General features: G+C 42.9%; 1 protein-coding gene across 2 annotated transcripts in view; it reads right to left on the reverse strand.

Annotated features, from left to right (window-relative positions):
• The window catches only part of srgap3 (SLIT-ROBO Rho GTPase activating protein 3), a 302285-nt gene that overhangs the window by 192805 nt on the left and 93901 nt on the right, over window positions 1-15579 (reverse strand). For both annotated transcript variants that reach the window (XM_060919551.1, XM_060919552.1), the window contains exon 2: window positions 5352-5547. In XM_060919551.1, coding sequence (XP_060775534.1) covers window positions 5352-5547 — 196 coding nt within the window. The remainder of the gene's footprint in view (window positions 1-5351; window positions 5548-15579) is intronic.

The following is a 15579-nucleotide window of genomic DNA, read 5'->3' on the forward strand; positions in this document are numbered from 1 at the left end:
TTTGCAATGGTTTTAAAACTAGCGTTTTGTATCGGCAAAAAGACATGCCCCACGCACTGCCGTGTTAGCGCTTTCCGATTGAAATCGCAAAAAACTAATTTTCTCAAAACACATCCGATTGACGTGATTGTGGTAGCAACTCAACGTATGTACTCCCAATAATGCGAAAATAGACCTAGAAAGCATTTCACTCTGGAGTATTCCTTTAAATTTCATAACAAAATACTTCTGTCATATCACCCACAACTAATCACAACAGCTCTAAAGTCTCAGCCACCCACACTAATACACATACAAGTGATGCACCAAATGTTCAGCTGAATATATTCAGCTGAAACTAACACAAATAACAGATTTCACTGAAAGCAAACGCAAATATTCTGAACAAATGTATCACTGTTTTTGTTGTTCTGCCCTGATATAAGCAGAAGAAAAAAAAACAAAGTTACACTGTATGCCCAAATGTTTGTGGACAGCTGACCATAACACTATGTGCTTGATGAAGATCCCTTTTCAGATTTTGTCCCCTTTTGCTGTTATAATAACCTTCGCTCTTCTGATGTCGGCCAGGGATGAAATCAGCGTCCCAATTCATCCCAAAGGCATTCAATAGGATTAAGGTCAGGGCTCTGTGCAGGCCACTCAACGTCTTCCACAGTAGCCTTGGCAAACCATGTCTTCATGGACCTTTTTTTGAAGAAGCCTGTATTTGTCACATGTACACAAGCACAGTAAAATTCCTCTTCTGCATTTAACTCATCTGGAGGAAGCCATGACCTAATGGCCTGTGCATGCATGGTCATTGCTTCATTACATTACATTACATTACATTACAACACATCACATCCAGAGCAATCTACAACATACCCAGAGCAGCCTGGGGAGCAGTTGGGGGTTAGGTGCCTTGCTCAAGGGCACATCAGCCATTCCTGCTAGTCCAGGAAACTGAACCGGTGACCCTTTGGGCCCAAAGCTGCTTCTCTAACCTTCAGGCCATCCCCCAAATAGTGGTATTGTCATGCTGGAACAAATTTGGGCTTCTTAGTTCCAGTGAAGGCAAATCATAATACTATAGCACAGAAAGACATTCAATACAATTGTTTACTTCGAACTCTATGGTAACAGGTTGGGCATAAATATGTGTGATGGACAAGTGTCAAAAAATCTTCAGAAAGTGTCACTGTCTCTTCCTTTTTCAGACTTGAGTCCTCCTTCTTCACCACCACTGCTGCTGCTGCTGCTGACTGGTTATGGTAGCAGCTGTGATATATGAACTCATACAAGAGTAGCCTTGATCCTCCAGGTCAACACAAAGGTTTACAGCTGACTTGAAGCCTATAAACAAAACTCATAGGAAAAATATCTGTGGCATAGTCACAAAGCACACTGGGATGATATGCTGGTCACTTTGGGGTTCTGAATCCAACTACCCATGTTTATAGACCTTGCTTTGTGCACAGGGACATTGTCATGCTGGAACAAAGACATCCTATACAATTGTGTGCTTCCAACTTTGTGTCAACAGTTTGGGAAAGGTCCAAATATGGGTGTGATGGTCAGGTTTCCACAAACGTTTGGTCATATATTTTGCACATGCTCAAATTTGACTGGCTGCCTCCTGCTCCTGTACGCTACAGGAGCAGGAGGCAACCAGTCATCATTCTACGATGGCAAAAACCCTTAATCTGTATACAATGACATTTTGGTGAGTTAATTTTTCACTTTTACTCCATGTTCAGTGAAAAAGTTTATTTGCACTGGATAAAGACACTTTCCATGGAATCAAAGCATATTTTCAAAGACACTGGCCAATTAATCAATCCATCCATTGTCCGTAGCTGCTTATCCTGTGCAGGGTCGTGGGCAAGCTGGAGCCTATCCCAGCTGACTAAGGGCAAGAGGCGGGGTACACCCTGGACAAGTCACAAAATCATTGCAGGGCTGACACACAGAGACAAACAATTATTCACACTCACAATCATGGTCAATTTAGAGCCACCAATTAGCCTAACCTGCATGTCTTTGGACTGTGGGGGAAACCGGAGCACCCGGAGGAAACCCACACAGACACGGGGAGAACATGCAAACTCCACACAGAAAGGCCCCATCAGCCTCTGGGCTCAAACCCAGAACCTTCTTGCTGTGATGTGACAGTGCTAACCACTGCACCACCCACCAATTAATCTCATTATCTGTAGCCGCTTTATCCTGTTCTATAGGGTCGCAGGCAAGCTGGAGCCTATCCCAGCTGACTACGGGCGAAAGGCAGGGTACACCCTGGACAAGTCGCCAGGTCATCACAGGGCTGACACATAGACACAGACAACCATTCACACTCACATTCACACCTACGGTCAATTTAGAGTCACCAGTTAACCTAACCTGCATGTCTTTGGACTGTGGGGGAAACCGGAGCACCCGGAGGAAACCCACGCGGACACGGGGAGAACATGCAAACTCCGCACAGAAAGGCCCTCGCCGGCCACTAATCTATAAATGAATTTATCTTCAGATGAATAAAGCAGTTCTTCTCTTGCTTTTTAAATGACATTTTTATATATCAGCATGGCATTATTCCATTCTGCCTTTGTATTAGACTCGTTGCTTAGTGATGTTGATTTCCATGGCTGTGGCTATAACAAAATTAGCAAAGATTTATTTATAGTCCCTGTAGTTTTCCCGAGAGCTACTGATGCTTAAACTATATACTGACTTAAATTCAACCATAAGAGCACAATACACCAATGAGCAGGCTGTAGACAGGACAATAAAAATTCTCATGGGTGTGCAAGTCTATGATTGGCATCTATGTATGAAATTGACGCTGTGTTCCTGATTGCTGCAGTGTTGTCTTTCCTGATAAAAAGTTTAAAGCAATGCCTCAGTCAGTCGTGACAGTTGCCCCTTTTCCACCAAAGCAGTTCCAGGGCTGGTTCGGGGCCAGTGCTTAGTTTGGAACCGGGTTTTCTGTTTCCACTGACAAAGAACTGGCTCTGGGGCCAGAAAAACCGGTTCCAGGCTAGCACCAACTCTCTGCTGGGCCAGAGGAAAGAACCGCTTACGTCAGCGGGGGGGCGGAGTTGTTAAGACCAACAACAATAACAAGACTGTGAAAGATTGCCATTTTTAAGCGATGAGAAGCAGCAGCTGTACAAATGCGAAGTCATCCATTATTATTATTGTTGTTGCTGCTGCTTCTTCCGTGTTGTTTTTGCTTCGATATTCGCGCCAAGGTTTATGCAAACATAGCGACGTAACTGACGTATACAGCGACGTAATGATGTGGCTTCCCTTAGCACTGCGAGCTATGGAAAAGCAAACTGGTTCTCAGCTGGCTCGCAAGTTGAACGAGTTGTGAACCAGCACCAGCACTGGTCCCGAACCAGCCCTGGAACTGATTTGGTGGAAAAGGGGTAAGTTACTAAACAAGTGGACATACATCTCATCTCATCATCTCTAGCCACTTTATCCTTCTACAGGGTCGCAGGCAAGCTGGAGCCTATCCCAGCTGACTACGGGCGAAAGGCGGGGTACACCCTGGACAAGTCGCCAGGTCATCACAGGGCTGACACATAGACACAGACAACCATTCACACTCACATTCACACCTACGGTCAATTTAGAGCCACCAGTTAACCCAACCTGCATGTCTTTGGACTGTGGGGGAAACCGGAGCACCCGGAGGAAACCCACGCGGACACGGGGAGAACATGCAAACTCCACACAGAAAGGCCCTCGCCAGCCACGGGGCTCGAACCCGGACCTTCTTGCTGTGAGGCGACAGCGCTAACCACTACACCACCGTGCCGCCTGTGGCCATGCATTCAAAATGAAATTCACTTCATTAATAGATTATTTTTTAATATCACACATATTAGGTTGATCGGAATAATAATGCAAGGTGGCTCTGAATGCAACGTGTATACCGTACAGGGTACGCAAACTGGGATAAACATCTATAAGTGTCAACACTGTTATGCTCTTTCCATGTCAAAACAGGCACAATGAAAAGAGTGATAGTGACTTTCTTACTGAATAATTTAGATTAAGAATGACCAGTGGTTATAAAGGATTCCGCTTGATGCAATTTGAGTTTATTTTCATATCCCTTTTTTTTCTATTCAGTTTCACTGAAAAGAAACTAAACTGAAAAAAAGAAAATTGCTGTCCATGTTATCGTGATACAAAAAGAAATACAAAAAAGCACATTGCTGGAAATAAATTTTTAAAAATCCTGTTACTTGGTCTCATTTCAGTGCATTACTAATATAAATACATGTACGCACAAAATATAAGCATGCAAGATTAACAACAATCCACACACACCCACACACAACACTGCTGAGCCTGTCACAATTATAAAACCTTCTTTGATTAATTGGCATACACATAATTAACAATAAACCGTCTCTCGAAACCTTATGTAAAGCAGCTATTTATCAGCACTGAACATGTACTATAAGTACTAATATTTCTGACTGATTTTCAGATTATACGAATTCCAGAGGGAAGAGAGGACACAATAATTTAAATATGTAAAACTATTATTAAAATGCACAAAAATGAACAATAAACACTATACAAATGAATAACAAAAACTGGTAATATCCTTACCTTTGGTATTTTAGTAATCGTGACTAAGTACGCTAAATACCACGTTACATGACAAACCATAATTACTAACAGATTGCAGATTTAAAAAATGTTAAAATATGCAGCAACGTGATTCTATTCTTACATTGTTTGGCGAAGCATTCACTTTTAACTGACTGCATAAATCATATGACTGCAGAAATAATGGTTAATTAAAATCAAACTCAGATATTTACAATTCTCATCTCATCTCATTATCTCTAGCCGCTTTATCCTGTTCTACAGGGTCGCAGGCAAGCTGGAGCCTATTCCAGCTGACTATGGGCGAGAGGCGGGGTACACCCTGGACAAGTCGCCAGGTCATCACAGGGCTGACACATAGACACAGACAACCATTCACACTCACATTCACACCTACGGTCAATTTAGAGTCACCAGTTAACCTAACCTGCATGTCTTTGGACTGTGGGGGAAACCGGAGCACCCGGAGGAAACCCACGTGGACACGGGGAGAACATGCAAACTCTGCACAGAAAGGCCCTCGCTGGCCATGGGGCTCGAACCCGGACCTTCTTGCTGTGAGGCGACAGCGCTAACCACTACGCCACCGTGCCACCCCATATTTACAATTATATATTATAATTGTGACACGTCTATCCAACGCAGCACTTCCTAATGTCCAGACCAATAGCTATACACATAAATCAGCACACATAAAGAACTGCAACACACACACCTCCCCCTTTCCCTTAGCTTACTTGAACTGCTGGTGTTCTCTGGAGGAGCGAATCTTCGATGAGAACCTCTCAGCTAGTTTCTCCAGGCTACGTGAATACTCCAGCTGAATCTCGGCTTTGCGGCGGAAAAACTCCTGCAGGTCCTGCAGCAGCTGGATCCGAGATTCTGACTGCTGCTCCAGACACTTAAACTGCTCCACCAGCTGATTACGGATCTCTAAAACACAGACAAATGCAAGAGCACATTAGAAAGCATGAACTCCGCAATCTGAACTATACCCATACATCTGCTATTTTATGCGGTTATCAAATCAGCCAATCTCTTGACAGCAGCACAATGGATAAAATCGTGCAGATACAAATCAAGAGTTTCAGTTAATGTTCACTTCATACATCAGAATGGGAAAAATTGTGATCTCTGTGACTTTCATTGTGGCATGGGTGTTGGTGCCAGATGGACTGGTTTGAGTATTTCAGAAACTGCTGATCTCCTGGGGTTCTCACACACACAATAGTGTTTGTATACACGATAGTATATTTTTGGTATTTTTTTCAAACATTGACATAATATGTAAAAACACAGGTATGTAAAAATGATGACATTTAATTAGAAGTGTGGTTTAAGAAGTGAATACATGCAGTGCAACACAGTAATATTTTTTTCATAACTCACTCTGATTAGACTTCATTTACAATTTGTGATCTCTGTGACTTTCACTGTGGCATGGGTGTTGGTGCCAGATGGACTGGTTTGAGTATTTCAGAAACTGCTGATCTCCTGGGGTTTTCACACACACAATAGTGTTTGTATACACGATAGTATATTTTTGGTATTTTTTTCAAACATTGACATAATATGTAAAAACACAGGTATGTAAAAATGATGACATTTAATTAGAAGTGTGGTTTAAGAAGTGAATACATGCAGTGCAACACAGTAATATAGAGTTTACACAGAATGGTGCAAAAAACAAAAAACATGGAGTGAGCGAGAGCTGTGTGATTGGAAACACCTTGTTGAAACACCTTGCACTATTTTGCACTATTCCGCACTACCTCACCTTAACAGCTATTAAGTTTATTAACAGCTATTATGTTTACCTGCTATACCTCAAGTGCCCTTGACTGTTTATTTTATGTCCTTTTGCTCCAATTTGTGTGTATATATATATATATATATATATATATATCTGTGTGTATATATATATATATATATATATATATAGATCTCATCTCATCTCATTATCTCAAGCCGCTTTATCCTTCTACAGGGTCGCAGGCAAGCTGGAGCCTATCCCAGCTGACTACGGGCGAAAGGCGGGGTACACCCTGGACAAGTCGCCAGGTCATCACAGGGCTGACACATAGACACAGACAACCATTCACACTCACATTCACACCTACGGTCAATTTAGAGTCACCAGTTAACCTAACCTGCATGTCTTTGGACTGTGGGGGAAACCGGAGCACCCGGAGGAAACCCACGCAGACACGGGGAGAACATGCAAACTCCACACAGAAAGGCCCTCGCCGGCCCCGGGGCTCGAACCCAGGACCTTCTTGCTGTGAGGCGACAGCGCTAATCACTACACCACCGTGCCGCTCTCTCTCTCTATATATATATAGTGTTTAGTCTATGTCTATTTCTTAGCTAGAGTGTTTATACTGTTTATATTGTTTATTTCAATTACAACCCTGATTCCAAAAAAGTTGGGACAAAGTACAAATTGTAAATAAAAATGGAATGCAATGATGTGGAAGTTTCAAAATTCCATATTTTATTCAGAATAGAACATAGATGACATATCAAATGTTTAAACTGAGAAAATGTATCATTTAAAGAGAAAAATTAGGTGATTTTAATTTCATGACAACAACACATCTCAAAAAAGTTGGGACAAGGCCATGTTTACCACTGTGAGACATCCCCTTTTCTCTTTACAACAGTCTGTAAACGTCTGGGGACTGAGGAGACAAGTTGCTCAAGTTTAGGGATAGGAATGTTAACCCATTCTTGTCTAATGTAGGATTCTAGTTCGGGGGTGGCCAACCCGCGGCTCGCGAGCCGCATGCGGCTCTTTGCCCGGTGTCATGCGGCTCTTACGTTCATATCAAAGTTTGTTTGTTTTTTTTATGTGCGTGTGCGCTTTGCTTGAGTTCAGTACGGTATTTTCGTCAAATGCATCTTCGCTTTGCTTGGGTATATTACGGTATTTTCAGGTCATGTCAAATGCGCATGTGCGTGAGATAATCGCTAAGTTTTTGGGCAAGGTGTATCTTGTGTCAAGTAGCCTCTCAAAATGGCAATGAAAAAATGCACAGCAAAACGAAAATATGAAGACGAACATAGGACATTTTTAACAGAGTGGGAGAGTTTATACTTTTTTGTTGAACGTAATGGCAAGCCATTCTGCCTTATATGTCAGTCGTCATTAGCTCATTTCAAAGCTTCCCGCCTCCCTGAATAAGCAAGGAGCCAGATATGCAACACTAATTGAAAACCTGCACGAAAGCTTTGTAACCCGGTTCCGTGATATACAACTGAAAAGGCCACAGATTACGTTCCTCGTCGACCCATTCAATGCGGAGACGGACTGTTTGAAAGCCCCGCTTGTCACAGATGAGGCTGCGGCTGAGTTGGAGATGATCGATCTTCGTGAGGAAGACCAACTGAAACCTGTTTTGAGGGAAGGCACCATTGAGTTTTGGAAAAGTGTGCCATTGGAAAAATACCCGAATGTGAAACGGGCTGCGCTTAAGATACTGTCAGTGTTTGGGTCAACATACGTCTGCGAGTCTGTGTTCTCTACCATGAAACACGTGAAGTCAAAGCATCGTTCTGTTCTGACTGAAACCCATGTGAAAGAACTGCTTCGAGTGGCAACGACGGAATACAAGCCAGATTTGAAGAGGATTGTTCAAGGCAAGGAATGTCAGAAGTCCCACTAAGCAACATGCATAGTAAGTGCACACAATATTGATTGCTGTAAATGACTGGCCTGTGGTATTAGTACTGACTGAAGGAGTAAATTTCTCTCATGTTGGCGTGTGACATTTACTATTAATCTGGCTGAGCAGAGGTGCGTGCGTGTCTGTGAGAGAGAGAGAGAGAGAGAGAGAGAGAGCGGGGCGATGTTCATGTGTGGTCATGTGTATGGTGTGGCTTTTTTTTGGTAATGCCATGAGTCCCACTAAGCAGCATGCATAGTAAGTGCACACAATGTTCATTGTTAAAAATGACTGGCCTCAGCCTGTGGTCTTAGTACTGTAGGAGTAAATATGTTGGTGTGTGACATTTACTATTAATCTGGCTGAGCAGAGGGGTGTGTGTGTGTGTGTGTGAGAGAGAGAGGAAGGGATGGGTGATGTTCGTGTGCCCATGTGTATGATGTGGCTCTTTGCGGTAATACAGTAAAAAATGTGGCTCTTGGTCTCCAACTGGTTGGCCACCCCTGTTCTAGTTGCTCAACTGTCTTAGGTCTTTTTTGTCGTATCTTCCGTTTTATGATGCGCCAAATGTTTTCTATGGGTGAAAGATCTGGACTGCAGGCTGGCCAGTTCAGTACCCGGACCCTTCTTCTACGCAGCCATGATGCTGTAAATGATGCAGTATGTGGTTTGGCATTGTCATGTTGGAAAATGCAAGGTCTTCCCTGAAAGAGACGTCGTCTGGATGGGAGCATATGTTGCTCTAGAACCTGGATATACCTTTCAGCATTGATGGTGTCTTTCCAGATGTGTAAGCTGCCCATGCCATACGCACTAATGCAACCCCATACCATCAGAGATGCAGGCTTCTGAACTGAGCGCTGATAACAACTTGGGTCGTCCTTCTCCTCTTTAGTCCGAATGACACGGCGTCCCTGATTTCCATAAAGAACTTCAAATTTTGATTTGTCTGACCACAGAACAGTTTTCCACTTTGCCACAGTCCATTTTAAATGAGCCTTGGCCCAGAGAAGACGTCTGCGCTTCTGGATCATCTTTAGATGCAGCTTCTTCTTTGAACTATAGAGTTTTAGCTGGCAACGGCGGATGGCACGGTGAATTGTGTTCACAGATAATGTTCTCTGGAAATATTCCTGAGCCCATTTTGTGATTTCCAATACAGAAGCATGCCTGTATGTGATGCAGTGCCGTCTAAGGGCCCGAAGATCACGGGCACCCAGTATGGTTTTCCGGCCTTGACCCTTACGCACAGAGATTCTTCCAGATTCTCTGAATCTTTTGATGATATTATGCACTGTAGATGATGATATGTTCAAACTCTTTGAAATTTTACACTGTCGAACTCCTTTCTGATATTGCTCCACTATTTGTCGGCGCAGAATTAGGGGGATTGGTGATCCTCTTCCCATCTTTACTTCTGAGAGCCACTGCCACTCCAAGATGCTCTTTTTATACCCAGTCATGTTAATGACCTATTGCCAATTGACCTAATGAGTTGCAGTTTGGTCCTCCAGCTGTTCCTTTTTTGTACCTTTAACTTTTCCAGCCTCTTATTGCCCCTGTCCCAACTTTTTTGAGATGTGTTGCTGTCATGAAATTTCAAATGAGCCAATATTTGGCATGAAATTTCAAAATGTCTCACTTTCGACATCTGATATGTTGTCTATGTTCTATTGTGAATACAATATCAGTTTTTGAGATTTGTAAATTATTGCATTCTGTTTTTATTTACAATTTGTACTTTGTCCCAACTTTTGGAATCGGGGTTGTATTCTATTTTTTATTTATTGCATTGCCTGTTTGCACCGTGGGTCAGAGAGGACTGAAATTTCATCTGTGCTGTATGTCGAGTATGTATAGCATATTTGACAATAAAGTTGACTTGACTTGACTTGATAAGAGAGGTCAGAGGAAAATGCCCAGATTGGTTCAAGCTGCCAGGAAGAATACAGTAACTCATAGCAACTCCTTACAACCGTGGTGAGCAGAAAAGCATCTCAGCATGCAACAGCAGACGACCACATTGGGTTTCGCTCCTGCCAGCCAAGAACAGGAATCTTAAGGCCCGGTCCCACTGCACTTACGGATGCAAAGAGGATGTAAAACGTAAAAAAATCTTTGCCATCCGTTGGAAAACGCTATGCATCTGTTGTGTACTCATTGCATATGTGCTTCATACGCTCTATCCATCGAGCATCCGTCCACTGTGATTTCATCTGCGCAAAAAGTTTTGAGCTGCACAAAACTTTTAGAACGGATGAACTTTCCGCCGTGTACGATGTAAATCCACGACATATACGAGCAACAAACGTTCTATGTCCGTTATCATCCGTTAAACGTCTGCTGTATCCTCTCTGCATCCTCTGGGCATCCTCGCAACTCACATCCGCTGCAGCTGAAAACGGAAAGAGGGAGGAAAGATAAGGTACATGAAACGTCTATTCGTCGTTAGTAGCACGGAAATAGAAAGGATGTAAGCGTATGCATCTCGTATATAAAGTATTCAAAACGGACAAAGCGTTTATATCTGGGATGTATCTCGTATATTTAGGATGTCTGGAGTATGTCTAGAGTATGTAGAAGGACACCTAGCGCAGTGAACGGTCTGCATCCGATATACATCCGCGCAACATGCCCTTTGTTTCCGTTAGGCGTACGTGATGCATCCCCTTCATCCGCTATGCATCCGCTCTTTCTGCTATGCGTCCGCTTCTCAGTTATCACCGGTAACCCCTTCGGAGCTGTCATCCACTTCCATCCGCTAGGCTTCCTATGAACATGCGTTTAACATCCCCGCTATATACTACCCACGACCGTTCTTTTCCGTTCTGTTTTCGCAAATTTTCGCCAATTTTGTCCATTTCTGGAGCGGATGAAAACGGATAGAGCCACCCCTGAAATTTTGCTCGTCCGCTGTGTCCTTTTTGCATACGTTTTGTGTCCATCGGCCAGTGGGACCGGGCCTTTAGAATCAAGAACCAGTTCCTATTAAAGTGGCTGGTGAGTATACATGGCTGTACAGATAACCAGAAGGACATGAGATCAAATCTCAGAATCTTGTGCATCCTTTACAAGCTGGGATATGAAAAAGAAAAATTCTCTCCATTCCTTTTATTACTGCGGGGGGATGATTTTGTGTCTGGGCTATTATTTTTAACATTTTCATAGCCAGATTTAAATTATACTCGCAGTGCAAGAACAACACAGCTCACAGCTAAAACTTTTCTAACCAAGGTTTCAAACGTGAGATCATGAGTTTGAATCCTGATGATGCCACAGCCATCCGTGGCTGGGAGCCTAAGCAAGCAAAACTGGCCTCTGCTGTCTGGGAGGAATGGCATACTCTCTCTCTCCTATCAGTTATAGTGATACTAGCCAATCATGGGCACCTGTGACCTCATGCATACGGAAGTGTGTTATACTGACCCTTAAAGCTGCATGGGTGGCAGTTCAAAAAGAAGTGCCCCAGAGGAAGCACGCGATGATCCTCACCTTCCTGGTTGGTAGCTATTGTGTAATAAGGGAGACTTGTCTGGTTGGTGGGAATTGGCCATGATTAAATTAGGGAGAAAACTGGGGAAAAGTCCAAAAAGAAGTCTTAAAAAACAAAACAAAATATGTTTCATATTTTAGATTCTTCAAAGTGGGCGGCACGGTGGTGTAGTGGTTAGCGCTGTCGCCTCACAGCAAGAAGGTCCTGGGTTCGAGCCCCGGGGCCGGCGAGGGCCTTTCTGTGTGGAGTTTGCATGTTCTCCCCGTGTCCGCGTGGGTTTCCTCCGGGTGCTCCGGTTTCCCCCACAGTCCAAAGACATGCAGGTTAGGTTAACTGGTGACTCTAAATTGACTGTAGGTGTGAATGGTTGTCTGTGTCTATGTGTCAGCCCTGTGATGACCTGGCGACTTATCCAGGGTGTACCCCGCCTTTCGCCCGTAGTCAGCTGGGATAGGCTCCAGCTTGCCTGCGACTCTGTAGAACAGGATAAAGTGGCTAGAGATAATGAGATTTATCCACTCTTGTACTGTCTTTTAAATCTTATATGAGGAAAGTCTTGAATGTAAGTTACTGTCCTTTAGAGGCAGCACTGTGTCTACACAAAGTCCTTCCCGTGCCACATGGCGCATAGGGCAGCGCCGATCTCCATTTCTGTAGCCCTCGGCTTCTCGCCTATTACATTGCTAGGGTTAAAGTGGGGGGCTAGTCCTCTGGTAACCGCGAGAGTTTGACTCTCCACTCACATCTGTTGGCCTAGTGGTTAGCGTGTCTGCCTCTCGATTGGGAGCTCACAAGTTCTACCTGTGGTAGGGTCATATCAAAGACCATCATAAAAATAGTACTTACTGCCATCTGGCAAGGCACGCTGCAATACAGTGTCTACACAGCTATTATGGAATTGTTGGGCTGGTCGTGAGGCAGAACTCACTGATACAAAATGCCATATTGGCATTTTATTGCTACACACTGAAATAATAATATGTCTTGTAAAATATTGGAAACACCTTGGTGAACCCCTGATCAAAAGCTCCAAATAGTGTGCAGCGTTCCTCTTGTCCTGGGGACTATTAAAAAGAAAAGCTGGGCATGATTTTGGGTTTTGCTGGGAAATATGTGATGCTAGCAACTATTGGTTATTGGCTGAAAGAATAAAGACTATAATCTGTTAACAATTAATTGCTGTTTGTGCTCCTTTTTTTTTTTCTTTATAAGCTGACAGATGCTACACTACATTGCTCCATCACTGATGATTTCTATTAAATGCTTGAAGGTTAAACAGTTTCCTGTTCCTTCTCCACAGTCATGTGATTATGAAAAACAACTTCAGTCATTCTGGAAATAAAAACATGTTTGGCCATTTTTATTGTAACCAAAGGAGTAACTAAAATTTACATGATTAGCATGATCGTACATATTTGTATTATATAGGACACAATGAAACGGAGAAGAAATTATTCCACGTTTGTAGCTCTAAGGAGCAGTTTTTTTCAGCTTGGGTCAATGCACTGTGTTTTAAATTAAAGCTCAGCAAGAAGTCTCACCAGTGTAAAACAGCTGAAGATGGTGTACTTAAATTAATCACTTTAATAAAACTTTGAACATTTCTGAGCTTGACTTATCTTTGGCTCCTTGTATGATTGTAGCTTACAGGTAGTGAAGCCAGTGGAGTGCTTGCTTCAAAGAAAATGGTGCACATAGCTCTTCTGGATTATGGATTGAATCAATATTTCTTCTGAGTTTTTACATTTTTTAATAGGAGCTACAGCACCAGTCAAAGGTTTAGATACATCTTATAATTCAATGGTTTTTTCTTTATTTTTTTTATGAATTAAAACATGCTTCATGTCTTAAAGTGCTAGTCTTACAAAAATTACATCAGCCCTGGAAATGATACTTTATAAAACTATCCATCCATCATCTGTAGCTGCTTTATCCTGTCCTACAGGGTCGCAGGCAAGCTGGAGCCTATCCCAGCTCACTATGGGCAAGAGGCAGGGTACACCCTGGACAAGTCGCCAGGTCATCACAGGGCTGACACATAAACACAGACAACTGTCACACTCACGGTCAATTTAGAGCCACCAATTAGCCTAACCTGCATATCTTTGGACTGTGGGGGAAACCGGAGCACCCGGAGGAGAAAACCCACACAGACACGGGGAGAATATGCAAACTCCACACAGAAAGGCCTTCATCAGCCACTGGGCTCGAACCCAGGATCTTCTTGCTGTGAGGCGACAGTGCTAACCTCTACACCACCGTGCCACCCCTTATAAAACTAGACATGCTAAATAGTTTACTGTCAAAATTGTATTTTAATACAAGACCGGGAACATGTTCTATTTAGCTGGTGAAGTTTGGCTCTTTGAACCCACCATTACACGAATGCATTCCTGGTAAGTTACTGTTAATTCAAAGGAAGTGATGTCATATGCGCAACACTTGAAAGTTTGTGGCATTTCTGGCTTCATCCGCTTTGCAAAATGTAGCATGTTTTTAACGATTTTTTTTATTCTAAAACAAAATTAAAACCAAAGCATGTCTCATAAGAGGTGTGTCATTCAAGGCTGTTCAAGTGTCGCCGATAAAAAAAGCAGAATTTCGATCCATTATAGCCCAATGTTGGCAGGACACTTACGGAATGAATGGGTTCAATTTGTACGGACAAAGAGAGGTACCTTCAAGCCGACAGGACGGTTTGGTGTCTGCTCCATACATTTTGAAAAAGATAAATTTGTGAAGCAATTTCATATAGAATGATTTGAGTGATGTCTGGTACGCGGAGCTATTCCTATGATCTGGAGACAAAAGTCAAACGTGCCATCCCAAAGAGCTCACCGCCGCACAGTAAGGGTCAAGCTTGTGTTTAGCCTGTTGCTTTAATTTATTAGTTGTTCTTAGTCAGATCAATAACATTCTAAGGTAGTTTCTATGTGGACAAATATAATACTTAGATAGAGGACAGACAATTACTGATCTAAAAGCAAACCAAACCATGCTTACTCTGAGTCACTTCTTCATCTTTGTTGTCATAAAGTTGTGTAGAGGGCTTTACAAAAGAAGGCAGTGGCACATATGACGTCACATATGCAGCGCCGCTGACCAATAAATCGCTGCGATCTAATGGCGGACAAGTTTTTAGTGATTTTTGGAACAGTAAAGGGGAGTCCCATATACGATTCGTACATTGGGGGAGTGCCTGTTAGAGAGCGCACTTGTCCTGGGCCATCGGCATAGTGAGGTAGGGTGGCCAGTTCCTTTCCTCGCTGCCTTTAACTTCCCCAGTGTTTCCACCAGGTCCCCATTCACTGCTGGGTGGACAGGGAGCGAGCCCCAGATCCCCATCGAGCCAAGGCTCGAACCAGGGACCATTCGCTTAGCAGTCAAGCGCTCTAACCACTTGGCCACCTGCGCTCCTTTGTAACAGTATTCAGACGCAAAAAAAAAAATCTTCTTTGAACCACATTTTTATTTATCAATGAACTTTACAACCGATTTGAGCATATCACATGCAGACAACCCAGGATTTTATGATGTCATTTTTGTAAGACTAGCACTTTGAAGTAATGATGGATGTCGTTTCTCTTTACTTAGTTGAGCAGTTCTTAACATAATATGGATTCCTATAGTTGTGGAATAGGGCTATTTACTGTATTTTTTATTATTTACTGTTTACTATTTGATCGGAAATGCATTAAGGCGGCAAGGAATTGCACTAATTAAATTTTGACGAGGCACAGCTGTTAATTGAAAAGTATTCCAGGTGACTACCTCATGAAACTGGCTAAGATAATGCCAATAGTGTAC

The sequence above is a fragment of the Neoarius graeffei genome, chromosome 4 (assembly GCF_027579695.1).
Source record: "Neoarius graeffei isolate fNeoGra1 chromosome 4, fNeoGra1.pri, whole genome shotgun sequence".
NCBI lineage: Eukaryota > Metazoa > Chordata > Actinopteri > Siluriformes > Ariidae > Neoarius > Neoarius graeffei.